This window comes from Octopus sinensis, linkage group LG24 (assembly GCF_006345805.1).
Source record: "Octopus sinensis linkage group LG24, ASM634580v1, whole genome shotgun sequence".
Lineage (NCBI taxonomy): Eukaryota > Metazoa > Mollusca > Cephalopoda > Octopoda > Octopodidae > Octopus > Octopus sinensis.
Window position 1 is genome coordinate 20,432,314 of NC_043020.1, and position 19,381 is coordinate 20,451,694.

The 19,381-nt window shown below is 36.6% G+C and overlaps 1 protein-coding gene across 4 annotated transcripts in view; it reads right to left on the reverse strand.

Annotated features, from left to right (window-relative positions):
- LOC115223835 (histone-lysine N-methyltransferase trr) overlaps nt 1-19,381 on the reverse strand; it is a 515,381-nt gene that overhangs the window by 226,845 nt on the left and 269,155 nt on the right. For all 4 annotated transcript variants that reach the window (XM_029794516.2, XM_029794515.2, XM_029794512.2 and 1 more), the window contains exon 4: nt 11,430-11,568. In XM_029794516.2, the coding sequence (XP_029650376.1) occupies nt 11,430-11,494 (65 nt within the window). In that variant the 5' untranslated portion in view covers nt 11,495-11,568. The remainder of the gene's footprint in view (nt 1-11,429; nt 11,569-19,381) is intronic.

Below are 19,381 nucleotides of genomic sequence, written 5' to 3' on the forward strand. Positions count from 1 at the left end.
GATGCAGCTGAATAGCCACTGAAACATCTGGATGACTGGTTAGGCAACTTGTGGTAAATATTTCATATTCTTCTTAAGCAATATATTTGATCCTCAATCAGTCATTCTATCTGTGTAATACACATAGGCATAAAACCATAGTACCTGTTAAGCCATTATGCACTCTTAGTGATTGGGCTAAATGTCCCTCTAAGTTTATGTGTGTGTACTCACAGGCAGAATGGAAAAAAGTACTCAATGCTTATAGTAAAGTTTATTTAGTTTGAAGGAAGCTGATGATTCATTCCATTGCTACTGAGAATTTGTTGCCAAACTATAGAATGTAGCAAAAAACTTTGTGAAGCAGTGGTGTGGACAATTAACTTCTGAGTATGTGTATGCATGCACACACATAAGTAACTAGATAGCAAGTATAAAGAAATAACCATTAACCCACACAATGAAATAGCAATGCTGTTGTGGCAGTTGTGTTTGGGTTTCTTTTTCTATACTATTTATCTTATCAACCACAAGTCATTTACAAGTTTCCAACATACCAATCTCTGGTTCACTGCAATTTTGATGGCAATGGTGACAGGGGAGGGGTGTATCTGTGTTACTCAGGCAGAAGCAATAACACAAAGAATTCGTTTTTGAGCACTTTAGTTTATTGTTTTTCTCACTAATATGTATGTCTCCCAACAAAATATATTGGCAAAAGATCCATACACACACGTACATAGATATATAGAAAAGATGAAAGCATGACTGTGTGGTAAGAAGTTTGCTTCCCAAATACATGGCCTCAGTCTTAGTCACACTGCGTGACACCTTGGGCAGCCTGTCATATATATAGATAGGTAGTTATATATGACAGGCTGCTTTCAGTTTCCATGAACAAAATAAATTCACAAGGCTTTGGTAGTAGTTGACTCTTGCCCAAGATGCCATGCAGTAGGACTGAACCTGAGCTCATGTGATGGGGCAGCAAACTTCTTACGACACAGTCATGTCTTCACCTTATATATATGTGATCTCTGTGTAAATGAGAAATTCTTTATCTTAATGGCCAAACCACATCTACTTAATAAATTTTACAGATTATTAGCAAACCTGCTTTACTTCTTATTATCTCCCCTTAACCTTTTCACGTACCACTTATTACTGCTCAACTTCACTTCACATTATAACTATTTACTGAACTTTTACTTATTTTATGTACTATGCTAGGGCACTGTTTTCCTATAATTTAATTTCACTTGATAGCTAGACTACCGACTCATTTTACATGCTATAATTTCCCTATCGATCTTATTGTTTTTCTATGCACTCTTCAACCCTTTACTTCGCCCATTGTACACACTGTATCATACACACTTTAAATAATAACATTAGCCTTATACTACAGCTTCCTTTGAAATTACATAAACTAATTACAAGTTATAAATTAGCGTCACATGTGTCCAAATAACTACACCGGACAAATAGCTAGAACTCCCTCGGCTTACACCGGCAGTCAACTGGCCATGGGCACCAGATGCTAGAACCTATGGACATATGGAATTATGAAACTAACTCATTATAAGACCACAGATTTAACAAGCTCTCTTCTCTTCGATCCTCCAACTGATACAATGAATTATGGAAGTCACTAAAATGTAAGGCTATTGAATTAATGAACATTTTTCTGTTTTCCTTTCTTTCTATTTTCCTTCTATTTATCTTTTGCCACATAACCATTATGAAGTTGTCTATCAATTGTAATAAGGTACAGCTTGATATAAAGAAACAGCTGTAAACATACTCTTATCTTAATTAAATAACGACCAATGATCCACTTCTCACTGTTAATTGCTCCAGTTCTTATTGTCTCTCTATATATTAAACCACGGTTTTACCTTTAAATTACCTACTACCTTATACCTTACAACAAGGACCATACATACTGAGGTAATACCAGAAATGCCTATGGATACATCTATCCCTTAGAAGGTTACATTACCTCTAACTTATATTTTACATAATATATATCATCATCATCATTTAACATCTGTTTCCCATACCAGCATGGGTTGGATGGTTTGACAGAAGTTAGCCAGCTGAAGAGCTGCCTGGGCTCCATGTCTAGGAAAATGAAATGACAAAGGAATAATTGATTATGAACTTCATTAGCTTACAGCTGTTTCTGTTATAAGATGCAGTGGACTCATAGCTGAGGGCCTGATTAACACCTTATAGCTTCATTGGAGCCTCAAATATCAGTTATTCCTTTGTCATCTCTTTCTTGTTACCACTCTGTACTCAACTAACACTTTGTTCTGATGCATATGTATACTGAGTTCTACCCCCAGATTATTAGTATCACAATGGCTAAGTGAAATATATATTCTTTTATTCTTTTACTTGTTTCAGTCATTTGACTGCAGCTATGCTGGGGCACTGCCTTAAAGGGTATTAGTCAAAGAAATCGATCTTTGTAAGCCTAGTCCTTATTCTATCAGCCTCTTTTGCTGAACTGCCAAGTTATAGGGACATAAACACACCAGCATCAGTTGTCAAGTGATGGCGGGGGGACAGACACAGACACACACACATATATAAATATATATATATATATATGATGGGCTTCTTCCAGTTTCCATCAACCAAATCCACTCATAAGTGTTTGGTTGGCCTGAGGCTATAGTAGAAGACACTTGCCTAAAGTGCCACACAGTGGGACTGAGCTCAGAACCATGTGGTTGGGAAGTAAGTTTCTTACCACACACCCATGCCTGCACCACAAAAATAACATGGGCTCATCTGAGATGTTATTCATAAATATAATTTTTTATAAATAAATGTCTTGAAGTTGCACAAATGTTTCGTTCTCAAAGCATTTTCTCTATAGATGTACACACAAAGCACTTGAACAGGTTCTAAGCAAATTTCGTTTTCAAAATATTAGTTAACCTCATACCGAAGAAGCATATGTATGAGGAGTGAAGTGCTAACCACACAGCTATACGTATGGCTATAGTTATGTTGGCGGTGTTGTGATGGTTATTGTTGCTGTGTTGGTTGTGATGTTTATTTTGTAATGGTTGCCTTTTCATGTTTGTAGTTGTTTGTTAAAAGATGAAAACAAACAATAAAAAGATAGCTTATAAAAAGAAGCATTTAATAAAAAATAAATAAACCAGAAATTAAAAGAAAGCAAAAAGAGTATGGAAAGGGAGAAAGGTTATATAGTTAATAACTTCCATCCCAATACAACCTTGTACAGTTGGACACCTACCTAGAATCTTGCTAATTAACAACATTGACAAAAGAGATAGAGAGGAGGAGGGAGAGAGAGAGAGAGAGAGAGAGAGAGAGAGTGTGTGTGTGTGTGTGTTAACAAATTCAGTTGCATTTCCGTAGCCAGCTGAGTAATTTGTGGTGAATGCAGTAAATGACTTGTTGATTTTTTAATTAGAGAATGGGGAGAAGGTAAGTAGTAGTAGTAGAACTAGCAGCAGGAATAGTACCAGCAACAGTGGGAGTATTATAGTTGTACAGAGATATCAAAACTCAGATTCTTGTATAAAATCAAAAATACATTTCTTTACTGTCTGTACCAGCACCACCACCATCAATGTGGTGTGTTTCAGCAAAATACCCTTCAGGCTACAATATATTTTTTCTATGATTGCAGGGTTGGATCTCAAGGAGAGTTGTGGGGTTAAACAACAACTTTTTTAAAGCTTGTCCAGAAATACAGCCAGTACAATCTGATCAACCATAAGATTTATTTCCAATAACTTAAACAGAAAAATCTCATAACATCAGCAGAGACATGGCTGTATGACTAAGAAGCATCAACTTCACTGGTCTCACAGTGCCTCTGAGCATCAGGGGTTACTGTCTCTTCTTCCAGACACAGCAAGTAAAAACTGTCAATATATTGGAGGTGGCAGTACTGTCATCATCATGGTAGCATTTACTTTCCCATGCTTGAAGGAGTCAAACGGAATTTATTGAAGAAAATTTTCTATAACCAGATGTCCTTATTGTAACCAACTTGAACTCGTTTCTAAGGGAGACAATATTTTCTCCTAGTCTGGACATTTTATTCAAGGAGGATTGCAAACAAAACAACACCCTTTGTATGGTGGTGATATTAAGCCAAGAAGATACACACTCATGTACAAATACATATATGACAGATCTCTTTTTCAGTTTCCATCCACCAAACTCATTCACAAGACTTTAGTCAGTCCAGGACTACAGTAGAAGACACTTGCCCATGTAGAGGGACTGAACCTCAGACCACGTGGCTGAAAAGCAACCTCCTAAATCACAGAGCTATGCTTTTATAAGGACACCACTTTTAGGCCTGTTGTATAAGCTTGCACAGTTTGTCACCCAGGGATTACAGAATTAGAAAAACTCAAAGGGCTGCCCTGGGTGGCACACATTCCAGCTACACAACAAACTGACTAATTGATGGACAGATGGATGGATGTGTGTGGGTAATGTGAAAAACAGTGCAGTGAGCCATGTTCTTTTATGCAGCCAAAAAGTAAAACTTAGCCATTTGGTAAGGGATTGATAAGCTTGAGGCAGATAAATACTAGGATTGTAAAAAGGGAGAGCCCTAGAATGGTTGCTGTCCAATGATGAAAGGTAACAAAAGAATGAAAGAATAATACAATGTATTTCAGACTCAGCATCTCATGAGTGATTGTTGTTTCAAAAACTCCATTTTGTTTCTGTGTATGTATGTGTGTATATATATATATATATATATATATATATATATATATATATATAAAGTTAATCCAAACAAGAAAACAAAAAGACAACAACGCAAGGATGTGGAACAAATAAAGTATTATTGGACACTCAGGGAAGAAGGGAAGAAGGAGGGTTTGACGTTTCGAGCGGAGCTCTTCGTCGGAAACAAGGAGAAGGAAAGATCCCGAGACGGGAGGACAGAGGAAAAAAAATTGCTGGAGGTATTCACGAGGTCACATATATATATATATATTTATATATATGTATATATGTTATATATGTATATATATGTAAACAATGTAATTTGTCTATTCATCTTTTTTATAAACATGGAAGTCTTACAAAACTAACTGCAGTCAAAAGAAAGTGTGATGGTAAAACTCAATTCAGAAAAATAAATTAATATAAAATAATAAAGGATTTTTTTTTTGAAAATATAATAAACTCTATTGCAAGACATTACAATAAAAACACTTTGCTGTTTTACAATTTCTATATGAATAGAATTTATTTTAAGTATGAGAAAATATATAAAATTTTTATGTTACAATGAAATTAATAACTAAAAAATAGAAACTACTGATATGAGAAGATGTGATTTCTTACTAAAGTATAAGGCCTTTGATACATAAGGAGAGCAAGAAAATAAGTTCTGTTACTAGTTTCAGTCACTGGATTCCAACCATGCTAGAGTTTCACCTTCAAGTGTTTTGTTTTTTAGTTGTTTTTATTCAGCACAGTACTTCAAGTGGCATTCATTTCACCATTCTTGTGACTTGCAAAAGGCAAAGTGAATCTTGGTACAAAGGAACACGACTCTGTTGGATATGAATACCAAGGGGATTCCTATACTGGCCCTCACTTCACACAGATATACACAAACATATATTTTTGTGTATATATAATCTATGTAATTATGCAGTGTAATTTAAAGTTAAATTGCATAACATACAATCAGTATTTAGAACTTATGGTGTGTTCTTATACATCAAAAGAGAAAACTGCAAAGAGAACTTGTATTACATGCTAAGTTCCCTTTCATAAAGGTCTCCCACTGAATACAGGAGAGTTTGTATATAAATTGTTTAGCTAGTTCATCTTACATGATTCACTAATTATAATATGTGTTATATATATATATATATATATATATATATATGTATATATATATATAAACCCTTATAAATAATTATAAAACCTTCACGACTGATTAAAACATGTAAATAACCTTTAAGAGTCATAATGGACATCAGACAATGCGAGATATCACATGCTCCTCTCAATGGCTTTAATTATAAATGTGTATAAAATTGGCTGTATACCTGAGTCAGTGACTGACTCACAAGGACAGAATAAGGTAAAACACAAAGAAACAGGCACAGGCAAAGCTATGGGGTTAACAAGTACACTTCACAACCATGTGGGTCTAGGTTTGATTCTACTGTGGATTAATTGAGGCATGTGTTTTCTACCATAGCCATGGACTGACCAATGCCTCAGTGAGTGGAATTTGGTGAATGGAAATTATGTGGAAGCCCAGTATGTGCACATGTGTGTGTGCATATGCTGCTACTTGCTTCACCAGTCAGTGAAAGACCAGTGTTCTTCAATGTAAGCCCTTTGCAATGAATTATGGGCAATCTCTTGCTGTAAGAAATGCAATGAGTTAGTGATCGGCCCACTGAAAACTTATAATAATCAGTGACATTATTATTCAAATATTGCAAAGAAGAAAAAAAAAAGAAAGCAAAGATGAAAAAGATAGATTTATAAGAGTGAAGAATGAGAATGTGTGATATTCATGCCTTATCACTGAAGGGGTTATTACTGAAGTGAATTAATTGCAATCAAGAATTAAAACCCTCATTCTAGTGAGCTGTGATCAAACATTATTTAGATTCGTTTAAAATTGTTGGATGAAATTAGAAAATCAGAAATGAGAAGGGGGTTATTATTAGACATTTGTTTGTTGATTAGAGAGAAAAAAAGTTCTGTGATATAATACAAAAATGAAATCATAATGTCTTGATCGTTAGCTAGATTCATTACATCGATATTTAAATTGTAATATTGGATTTAATTATGTTTGAACATGATGGAAAGATCAAAGTACAACAACAACAATTACAGAAAAAACAAGCTTTACAGAAACAACAATAATGATTTTTAAAAAATATATTTTGCCACAAGGGCGGCTGATATATGATGGAACATTACAATGACAAATTATGAAAAATTTTTTTTTAAAAACCCAAATTGATGTTGGGTGGTTTACAAAAGAGTAATATGAATTTTTAATTTTGGATGTTAAGAGTTTATTTCAACTTACCATTCACTAGAAACAATGAATTATTTTTGTTTCTTCACATCCACACTACCACCACACTGCTTTCATCATCACTACTACCACTGTCATCATCATCACCACCATCATTACTGTCATTAACACTACTGCTATAATCATCACTTCCACTGTTGCTACCACTGCCACTACCACCACTACCACTGTTGTCATCATCAAGGTTTTGTCATCACCATCATTTCTGTTTTAATGAGCTATTTCTTTCAGTCACTAATCCATTGTAATTGTTACAAAAAACAAATCAAATCCTTAACCCTTGAGTGTTTAAACTGGCCATATCTGGCCAAAGTTTTCTACCTATTTTATGTTTAAACTGACCAGATCAGGGCTCTCACACCTAACCTACATTGACATTATAAAAATAAACAATCACATCATTGAAACCTCAAAACTATAAGATAATACATGATTAATTAAAACAATTTGAGTAAAAAAATATTACATTTAACAGAGTAATCTGAACACTAAAGGGTTAAACAGACTGAAAACAATTCGAAACAGAAATATGGTATCGCTATTGTTTAGTCCCAGGTCAATCTGACAGAAGACCTATGATGAAAGGTTACTTGACGATGTCTATCCTGTCCTTTATTTAACTGTAGTATATCTGGGTTTATATTATCCAATGTGTCTTATATTTTTAAGACAGTAGGGTGTAATTTGAAGCAAATTCAGCTTCTATTTGGAGCAGATTAAGCAACCATATGGGAGCTCCTTCATTAGCTCATCAATATCATTGTTTCAAAGTTACAAAGTGAAATGACATGCAAATGTTAGGAATTGGAGAAAAATGTTTCATGGTATTAGGTTTCTGCTATGTGGTTACTTGACCTACTAGAAATAACAACCACATTACTTTCAAATCTATGACAGTCACACATAACTTAGGATGACTTGGTATCAGCATGTACCATGCTTTAACTAATTGTTGTTCTAGGTGGCCCACCTGCCCTTGACACAGCAGAACATCCAGGATGAGAGAGTAGCTAAAGGGAGAGACATGGCAACATAAGTACTAAACACTAAAGGAAAGGGAAGTATGTACAAGATAGCCAGACTAGACATAACTATCTCTACCAAGGTGTTCAGACCTGACAAGCAATTAAGTGTGTGTGTGTGTGTGGGTGTGCACGCACACCTGTTCACTTATTTTCCTCCATTATCGTATGCTAACACGAGTTAGACAACTACTTATTGTCTTGTAGCTGGATTCCCTTCTTGTTGCTAACCCCAACCTGTTCTTCAAGTGAAGAACTTTTCATTCAGTTCCTCTTCAAAAGCACAGAGTTAGAAGAGATTTAACAAGGAATGTCAACAAACATCACTGTTTGAAATTCAGTGCATTTTCAAGTGAAGTGCAGGGTAAATGTTCACAAAAATGCACATGTAATGGGCTTTGTATAGTTTTTGTTTACCAGATTCACTCACAAGGCATTTGTCAGCCCAAGGTCACAGTAGAAAACACTCAAGGTGCTACACAGCGAGGGACTGAACTTGAAACCAATTGTTTGAGAAGCAAATTTCCTAGCCATATGGCCATGCCTGTGCATTTATATAATTATCGTCGTTGTCATCATCATTATTTAATGTCCATGTTCCATTCTTACATGGGTTGAACAGTTTGATAAGGTTCTGATGAGTTGAAGGACTGCATTGTGCTCCTGTGTCTGCTTAAACACAGTTGCTCTTCCTAAAGCCAACCACTTTACAGTGTGGACTAACTGGCTGCTATTTTCATGCCACCAGTACTATTAACATCACCATGTAGCTTGCAAAGTCAACAAACTTAGGAAGGAAAGATGTTACATCCATATGTTAGATGGGGGTTAAAGTAAAAGAGGTTAGGGTAGAGCAGATTCTCAGTGCATAAAGTTACTTCCCCCTCTTCTACAATCCCATTCAGTCAAGGAGGCTTTTTGTTCTTGTGAGTTACATGGCAACATCACTAAGGCAGATGCTGTGAGAAAAGCAACCAGTATATTCCATGCCAAAGTAGTCATGAAAGTCCAATGCAGTTCTCTGACTTACCAGACCCTGTTTAAACCATTCACTCCATGCCAAGCTGGGAGATGTTTGTTAAATGATGATCATTTATCATCATTTTTATGTCAACTTTCTATACTGACATGAACTGGATAGATCATGTTCAGAGTCAGTTCTTACTCAGAGTTACTGCTTTCTAAGATGGGTCAAAGGACCACATTTTGTTGATGCAATTTTATTTTTAACATGGTTTCTGTAACTGGATGCCTTCCTGATACCAACGGATGACTCCATTGTCCATTTAACTATATCATACATGCACACCAACATTTATATACTTCCCCTACTCATCTCACCTCCTTCTCTCTTGCTCTCTCTTTCTCTCTCTACCTATCACCCAAATTGTGCTTCTACTTCCAGTCATATGAGCTCACTATTCAATTTCTTTTCTGCAATGTGAACGGACGTCATAATTATAATATTCCCATTTCTTCTCCAGTTAAACTTTTCACTATTCTTTGATAAAGTGTATAACTGTCAGATCCTCTTTCATTTCTTCTCCTTTGGTATTAGTTTTAATTGTACACACTTCTTGATTGTCATTGTTTTGTTTATTTTTCTATGGGTATTCCATCATGTTTTGCTTGTCTAACTTTATATATTGTTTGTTTGCTTCCTTCTTATCTTATGATCCTTCTTGTTTTGCTTATCTATTATTTATCCACTTTACATATATATGATGTCCTGTGTAATGTCAGCCATCAGTGTTTTAACCACAGTCTTTGCTGTATAATGTTGCACATTCAAAGTATGTGGTCAGTGTGTGTGTGTGTGAGATAGAGAGAGAGAGAGAAGCAGAGACTGAGGGGAGAGAGAGAAGTGGCAAAATACTTGTCACTGTGGCTTCTCATATAAGTAGATAACAGGAAAATGATTCCCACACCTTGACAAGAACAATCTGCTATTTATTCATCACACTAGAAAAAACTTGGCAGCCAAGGAGTGTTTGTATACGGTCACTGACTTACTAGAAATAACACCCAAATCTCTCTCAAATGACATGCCACTGCCTTAAAAAAAGAGCAATGGATAATTGAGACTGGGGAACAGACTGACAGAAACAAGATGGAATGGTCATAACTGGAATACCTATAATCATAAGTTTGCTTGATCAAAGCTGACGTGGAGTTAAACAGTAGAAACAACATACTTGCTTATTTGTCAGCTAAAAGAGTTTCAATGAACATTATATGCAATTTGTAATATACAGTATGTAATATTATATGTGATATCTAATATACAATATTCAATATTATGTGATATTCAATATAGAATATGTATTATATATGATATGCTATCACACTTGGTCGCTAGAGTCATCAAGTTCATTAAAACCAAGAAAGGGAGTTGTGTGTGTGTATTGAATTAAAACATACACACTCAACACAGTACACTCCACAAGGCATACTCAACATGCCACCCTCAGCAAGGCATGCTCAACACGACTCTCAACAAGATGTACTCCACAAGACATACTCAGCAAAGTACATTCAATGAGGAACACTATGTACAGCACACTTCACAAGACCTACTCAGCAAGACACCAAACATGACACACTCAGTAAGACATACTTAATAAGATGCATTCAAACATAGTTATTTTAGTTTAGTGGAAAGAACTTTGGTGAATATCATGGAATTCTCTTAAGAACCATCCATTAGAAAATATCCAATGTTCATTAGCAAAGAAGCAAGAGAAAACATTACACTTAGACTGTCAACAAGTAAACAATCTTTGCATCAATAGCATTTGATGAGAAAAACTGAGAGGGAAGAAGTAAGATACAATGCATTGTGATTTTTACAGTGAGTACATGTAGTTTTTTTCCCCAATATATACATACACACAGATGTATATACACATATTTATATATAAATATATGAATTATATATATAAACAAATACACACACACACACACCCTGATAGCCAATTCCAAATCGAGGAGCTTACTGTAAATGCTGCTTGATTTTTTTAATATAGTTTTTCTACTACTTATATATATATATATATATATGTGTGTATATATATAATATACATACACATATTCCCACATGTACACATATAGTGTCACAAATATTTTAAGGCTACTAGATGTGTACATCACATAGATCTAGAAAAGAGAGAGAGTGAGTCTGTGTGTGTGTGTTAGAGAAATTACAATATATAGGTCTATATATATATTTTTCATTTATGTACATATATATCTTAATAGACATTTTTTGATAATTACCTTATGAAAATAAAAAAAAACAACAAAAAATAAATAAAAGACAATGGTCTACTTACAACTGCACTTGTGATTTCTCATCAATTTTTCCTTTTCGTGATAAGAGTGAAGGAAAGTCACTCATAACGGCTTTACAGGGATCTGGTGTCTCAACAGAACACCAGGGGACACTATTGTATATGTGGTGAGAGGAATAATCTGAAATGAGACAAACAATGTTAGCTATGGATCCAGACTTAATGAATGTGTGATCTGACTTTTTGCAACATAGACATTTTAGCTTAGCCATCATGACCAAGACCATGCTGGAGTATCACATTCAATATGTATGTGCATTCTCCTATACAAACACACACAATCACATGTATGTGTGTTTATATTTGTATATGTGACCATAAATGTGTGGGGGAATGGCAGTATACACCACATTTCTCCTTGAAAAATACATGGATATATGCAGATTTGTCTGCATATAATGATATACAATACTCAGAAAATTCATTATACTAACTCTATTTAACAAGTGTTCTGTATTCAGACTTTTTCTTTTTTAGTTGCATGGAGAGACAGACAGAACAATATTGATTTCAAATTTTAGGACTTGACCAATTTCAGGGACAGGGGTTACGTAGATTACATCAACCCCTTTACTTGTACTTATTTTATATGTACAAACACTGAGAACTCTTTAGAAAATTGATGGTTTGAATGTGGTAAATATCATATTTCTATCTAATTTCAATGCACCACTAATTCCTAAATCCCAGGCCAAAAAACAAGGTACACTTATGATGCAATGGTGAAATGACTCTATGAAATGTTCCAACTACTAAATTGGTTCTTTCAATGCTTGACCTGTGTATGTTACTTTATCACTGTTGATGAAAAGAAACAGCTATCCATAGAGAGGTTTCAAAAATTTGACAATCCAACCTCTGGTTTGAACATCAAAGCAATGAACATTAAAGCAAAAATATGTTCAAAACAGTTCAGTGGCCACCATTTTGAATTCAATATTTCTACTACATATCGATACTCTTATAAAATCAAAAAAACAGTGCAGTAGCCATGACTTTCAGGATCACTTTTTCATGCTTGGAATTAACAAAGTATGGAATAAGCTATCTAAAATTTGTCAACACTACCCTTGGCATACCTAAGTACCCTTTCCCTTTTATGACTCTTTTTCTGTGTACTTTTGAGTCATCTTGTGTACTACGCACATATTTTTGACTATCATTGCTGTATTTCCTTACTTGACTTATTGCTACATTCTATCTCACTTTTTTTGCAATGAGTTATTGTGAACCAGACCACTGTATACAATAAGCTCATCATGGTACGTTTGCTTGTATGAAAGTGCTGTGATGTGCATATCTGCCAATATATATAAAAAAAAAACACTAATGAAAAATTTCTAAGTAATTTTGATATAATAAATATAGTTGAAAAATTTTCATAAATATGAGATGGTATCAAAAGGTTCTCAGACTAGTTATGTTTAATAAAAAATAACTTATTTACCTAAGTTTTAACATCATTTTCTTCAAAATAGTCACTTTGCTCAAGAATACACTGGTCCCAGCATTCCTGCTGCTTTTGAAATCCAGCCTGAAAGTCATTTTCTGTAAGTGAGTGAAGTATTTTCTGCAATTCACTCTTGATCTCAACAATGGTGTTAAAACGGTGACCTTTGGCCTGCATTTTCATTTTGGGGAAGAGATGAAGTCCAAAGGTGCTAAATCTGACAAATAGGGCAAGTGCAGAAGCAATACCATGTTGTTTTTCATGAGAAACTCACAAGTGAGGAGAGCTTGGTGACAGGGTGCATTGTTGTCGTGAAGAATCCAATTCTTCAGGCTCCACGAAGTGAAGTATTTTCTGCAATTCACTCTTGATCTCAACAATGGTGTTAAAACGGTGACCTTTGGCCTGCATTTTCATTTTGGGGAAGAGATGAAGTCCAAAGGTGCTAAATCTGACAAATAGGGCAAGTGCAGAAGCAATACCATGTTGTTTTTCATGAGAAACTCACAAGTGAGGAGAGCTTGGTGACAGGGTGCATTGTTGTCGTGAAGAATCCAATTCTTCAGGCTCCACGAATCCAGTTGCTTTTGCTGAATGCCCTCCCTTGAATGCTTCAAAACATCACAGTAAAACTCTCGATTAACGGTCAGGCCCTGGGGGACGAATTCTTGATGCACAGTACCACATTTCCAAGGGGTGACACTTGTGGCAGGTCTTCCAGATCGCTCACCATCTTCCAGGGACATTTTTCCACTTCTGAAGCACCTGTACCACTTGAAACAATGCATACAATGCATTGCCTCATTGCCGTAAGCTTACCAAAGCATGATCAGTGTTTCTGTTGCAGACTTCTCAAATTTAATGTAAAATTTCACGTCCATAACAAAATCACTGACTACAGCATATGTGTGATCACAAAAACACAAATTTCCCAACTTGCAAAGTAAACACAGTGATGTTATTCAGCACACTGCCTCAGGAAGGTCACTGCTAGCTCTCACTTTGCACACAACCATGTATTGCCATCTGTTGGCATGCTACAGAACTAGCCTGGGAACTTTTTGATACCACCACATATACTCAAAGTATTTCAAAGAGAAAACTTAGTAATCACTTATTTTAATGAAAATGATTGAATCAAGGTGAGAGAGGGAGAAAAAGAGGGTATAGAGGGGGAGAGGAAAAGAGAAAGAGAGAGAAAGAGTGTGTTGCACTGAAAGGAAATGAAAGTAACTGAGTGTGCAAGGAAAAGATGAAAAGTATTAATTAATATAACAAGATATAATGTGAGACAGAGAAGAAACAAAGTCCAAAGGGAGAAAGCGGTTGAATAAAAAAGGATGAGGATAAGAGTGAGAGTGGAAAAAAGAAAGACTAATAGGGCTAGAGGTGGTAAAAGAGGGAAAGAGAGAGAGTGAGTGAGACAGACAGTGTCATAAGGAAACAGTAGGATAAAAGTTATAGAAAAGTAAGACATTAAAAGATGTACAGTGCAGTGAATAAAAATTAGTTTCCTGTTAAGTGTGTAGGTGAAATGTTCAATTATAAAATAAACCTGAATCCATTTTGATAATGATTGCAGCATGGAAAACATAATTATTCTGTCATTCAGAAACACTCAAAGACTGTCAACTTCACTTAAACATTTACAAGGAGCATTCAAAATGTATCCGATTTAGTTTTTTCCCTGCCAAAATTAATGCCGCATGGGCAAAACACTTTGAGTGGGACCTGGTAGCACCCTTCCTGTAATGCATGAAAATATTCACACAGGTAGATAGGTCAGTTCCCAACTGTTATATACCTGGGTGTACAAATGTGATGCATGCTCTGGCATCTTGTCAGTTATTAAGACAAACAAACAATGCTATGTAAATGACTGTTAAACAAAGGGAAATTACTATGTAAATGACCATTATTAAGAGCTATTAGAATGACCGTTAAATAAAGGGAAAAACCTGAAAGGGAGAAAGTAAAAGACGCTCGTAGAATTCGTGTATGAGTGCATGTACATACATACACGCACACATGTACACCCACATGCATGTGTCTATATGCATATGCTCACTCACACACTTGAAACACATACATGCACACCTATATGTGCACATGTATATGCAACCACACATGTACACATATCCATACGCACACAATTATATTCATATACAGGTCTAAATACACATATGCTATATAAGCATATACTCACACTTGTGTGAAACACATGCATGCACACCCACACAAATACCTATATATATGCAACCATACACATGTACCCTTATACATACCTGCACATATGCACACAAACACACGTATATATACCCATATGCACACAAATATGTTCATATACACTTCTATATATGCACATGCACAAAAGAAATGCAGGGTGAAAGCTAATATACAGAAAAAATATGTAAAAATATATAAAGCAATAAAAATATATATAAAAATATGTAAAGAAAATACATATAAAAAATATAGAGAGATAAAATTCTTGTACATAGATGCAATAAAAAAAGCAGATTCTATCTGGGATGTCAGGGAGACCAAAAATGTAACAAATATTGAGTCATATATGGACATGATCCTAAAAGTTCAGTTGTTGAATTTAGACATGTAGTGGGGTCTAAGCTACTTTTCCAGATGAGCCATCTTTCCATATCACAAAGACCACACTTTCCATTGCCATTGGTGTAAGGTTTACACTTGGCTAAGATCTTCCAATGGATGTTGTAATTGACACCTTTTTCTTTTAAGGACCATATAGGAAAGGGTGTCAGTTACAAAATCCAGCACAGGTACCAATCAGGCGGTACTAACATCAGCCACAAAAATGATTTCAAGTGCAGTTTATTGCCCAATGATTGAAGGATACTCTTAAATGGGCTTGTTATACTGCACTGGCATAGGCCATGGTCACGGTCACACTTGGCTTGCCAGGTCTTCTCAAACACAGTATATCTCCAAAGGTCTCGGTCACTTGTCATCGCCTCCATGAGGCCTGACGTTTAGAGGTCATGCTTCACCACCTCATCTCATGTCTTCCTGGGTCTACCTCTTCCACAGGTTCCCTCTACTGCTAGGGTGTAACTCTTTTTCACACAGCTGTCCTCATCCATATCAGTGTAGTTGTCTCTCTTGCAAACCACATCTGATGCTTCTAATGTCCAACTTTTCTCTCAGGGCACTTACACACTGTCGTATATGCACACTGAATTTACACATCCAGTGGAGCATACTGGCTTCATTCCTTGCAAGCTTACGCATGTCTTCAGCAGTCATGGCCCATGTTTCACTGCCATGTAGCATGGCTGTTCGCATACATGCATCATACAGTCTACCTTTTACTTTGTCCCCAGCAAAGGTAGGAGCTCTCTGAACTTTGCCCAGGCTATTCTTATTCTAGCAGCTACACTCTCAGAGCATCCACCCCTGCTATTGACTTGGTCACCTAGGTAACAGAAGCTATCAACTACTTTTAGTTTTCCCCCCCTGGCATGTGACGGAATCTGTTTTCTGCACATTTTCAGTGTCTATTACCCCTGAGCAATTACCACACACAAGTTAGCCTTTCTTTGATATTGCTGCACCTCTTATGTGTCCATAGCTTACACTGGGTACATCTTATGGAGTTTCTACCTATGCCTTTTCTACAGATTGAGCAGGGCCATCTACCTGAAGGGATTTGTGGTTTGTCTGCCTTCCTACTTATTAAGACTTTGGTTTTTGCAAGATTGACTCTAAGGCCCTTGATTCTAGACACCTGAAACTTCTCCTCTAGTTCTGATAGTGACTCAGCTATTAGAGGAAGATCTTCAGCATAGAGAAGCTCCCAGGGGCATCCTGTTTTGAATTCCTCTGTAATTGCCAGGAGGACTATGATGGATAAGAGGAGGCTGAGGAATGATCCTTGGTGGACCCCTACCTGGAATTCTTCACTATACTTGTTGCCAAACCTCACCTTACTGACAGCATCCCTGTATATGGCTTGTACAGTTCTCACTAACCACTCATCTTTCCCTTGTTTCTGCATTAACCACCTGATAAGAGACCGGGAGACCCTGTCAAAGGTTTTCTCCACGTCAACAAAAGGCAAGTAGAGAGGTTTATCTTTGGCTAGGTATTTCACCTGCAGTTGTCTTACTAGAAATATAGCATCAATGGTGCTTTTCCCTGGCACGAACCCAAACTGCATCTCATGTAAACTGACCCTTTCCCTAATTAATTGGGCTTTGACCCTTTCCATGACTTTCATTACCTGATCCAATATCTTGATACCTTTGTAATTATTTGTATCTAATGCATCTCCTTTACCCTAGTAGTACTTGACTTTGGAGCCAGTCAAGGCATACTGGCATCAGTCATGATCAGTTGGCGCTTTTTACGTGCCACTAGCAAGGGAGCTAGTCAGGCGGACCTGGCATTGTCCATGTTTGGATCGTGCTTTTTACATGCCACTGGCATGGGAGTCAGTCTTGGCCATGTTTGGTTGGTGTTTCTTACATGTCACCAGCATGGGAGCCAGTCAGGGGCCAGCAGCCCCAGCTACACCAGTCATTGGGTATGATACCTTCATGTATCACCTGACTGACTATATGGGTGACTAGACTATAGCCGACGTAAATATACAAGTATACATATATGCAAATATGCATATATATATATATATATATATATATAAATCTACAGCTCTTGGTGGTCCAAATTGGATATGCAATCTGTGTGGGTGTCTCTTCAGAACATTGTCTGATTTAAAAAGGGACATCAGCAGCCACGATGGTGCTAAGGTGTAGGTAAAGGAGGTGGTCAAACTCTGCATAAGGAGTAGATAACTACCATATGTAAAAATATATATCATCATCATTTTCATCGATTAACGTCAGTTTTCCATGCTGGCATGGGCTGGACAGCTTGACTGTGGTCTGGAGAGCCAGCAGTTGCACCAGGCTCCAATCTGATCTGGCAAAGTTTCTACAGCTGGATACCTTTCCTAACACCAACCACTCCAAGAATGTAGTGAGTACTTTTTACATGCCACTGCTACCGGAGCCAGTCAGTGCGTACTGGCATTGGTCACAATCGGTTGGTGCTTTTTATGTGCCACTGGTCATGCTTCACCACCTCATCCCATGTCTTCCTGGGTCTACCTCTTCCACAGGTTCGTTCTACAGTTAGGGAGTAGCACTTCCTCACACAGCTGTCTTTATTCATACGTAACACATGGCCATACAAGCGCAATCACCTCTCTTGCATACCACATTTGATGCTTCTTATGCCCAACTTTTCTCTCAAGGTGCTTACACTGTTGTGTATGCACACTGACATTACACATCCAGCAGATCATACTAGCTTCATTTCTTTCATGCCTACACATGTCCTCAGCATTCAAGTCCCATGTTTCACTGCCATGTAGCATGGCAGTTCGCACACATACATCATACAGTCTACTTTTCACCTTGTAATTCATAAGGTGCTGCATCAACATCAGCAGAGAAAGGAGAAGCTAATAAGTCAGGTTTAAGCTCAATCTGTCTGAAATCCTTAAATTTTTCAAACTCTTCAGTCAAACTTCTCAACTGATCTTTAATTTTTGAACACACAATTGCAGGTACTTTCTCCTTTCCCAGCAATGAAAAATGGGTGAATTTGTCCTCACTTGCTTGCCTTGAAAACAAGGTTAATTTTGCTTGAAAAGATTAAACATGCTTATACATTTCATGAACCAAAAGTTTCTTTCTTTGCAATTTCACTCACATTTAGCTCATTCAACTTTTCAAAAACATCAGCTACAAACGTAAGTTCATATTTCTACTCTTCACAGTCCATTTTTGTAACAACATTACAAGCAATTCTTTTCATATCGAGAACAAGCAGAATTTCTTTTTGTAAGTCCCACACTCACTTCAGCACTTCGTGAAGACTGAGCCATCATACATTGCTGTGGTAGAGAACATCCCCATGTTCAGCCTCCATATCCTCCAGTAGGGATTTGAATTGTCTGTGACTGAGTGCTCTTGCTCCACACACCACTGGATCCACCAAATGCTTCAGGTTAAGTGCAGACTTACACAGATTATCCTGGTGCAAAATGTAGTGGAAAGACAAGAAGGCTTGGTTAGGATTGTCTTTTCTAATCTTGTCTTCCAAGAGTTTAACCATGCCTGCGTTTTACCCAAATAATGCCCAGACACCATCTGTGGTTATGCTTGTCAATCTATCCCATGATAATGCACTTTTTTCAATTGCATTGATCACACGTTCATACAAATCCAGACTGATTGTTGTAGTTTTTATTGATTCTAGTGACAGCAATCCTTTGGTGATACGGAAATTCTCATCCACTTCAAGTGCAAAAATTAGTATCTGTGCTGTATCTTGGATGTCAGTACTCTCATCTGCTGCTAACGAATAGCATACAAAATCTTTACTTGCATCCCTCAGTTGTTGAGTCATCTCCTCACTGATTATTTCTATGCATTGCATGACA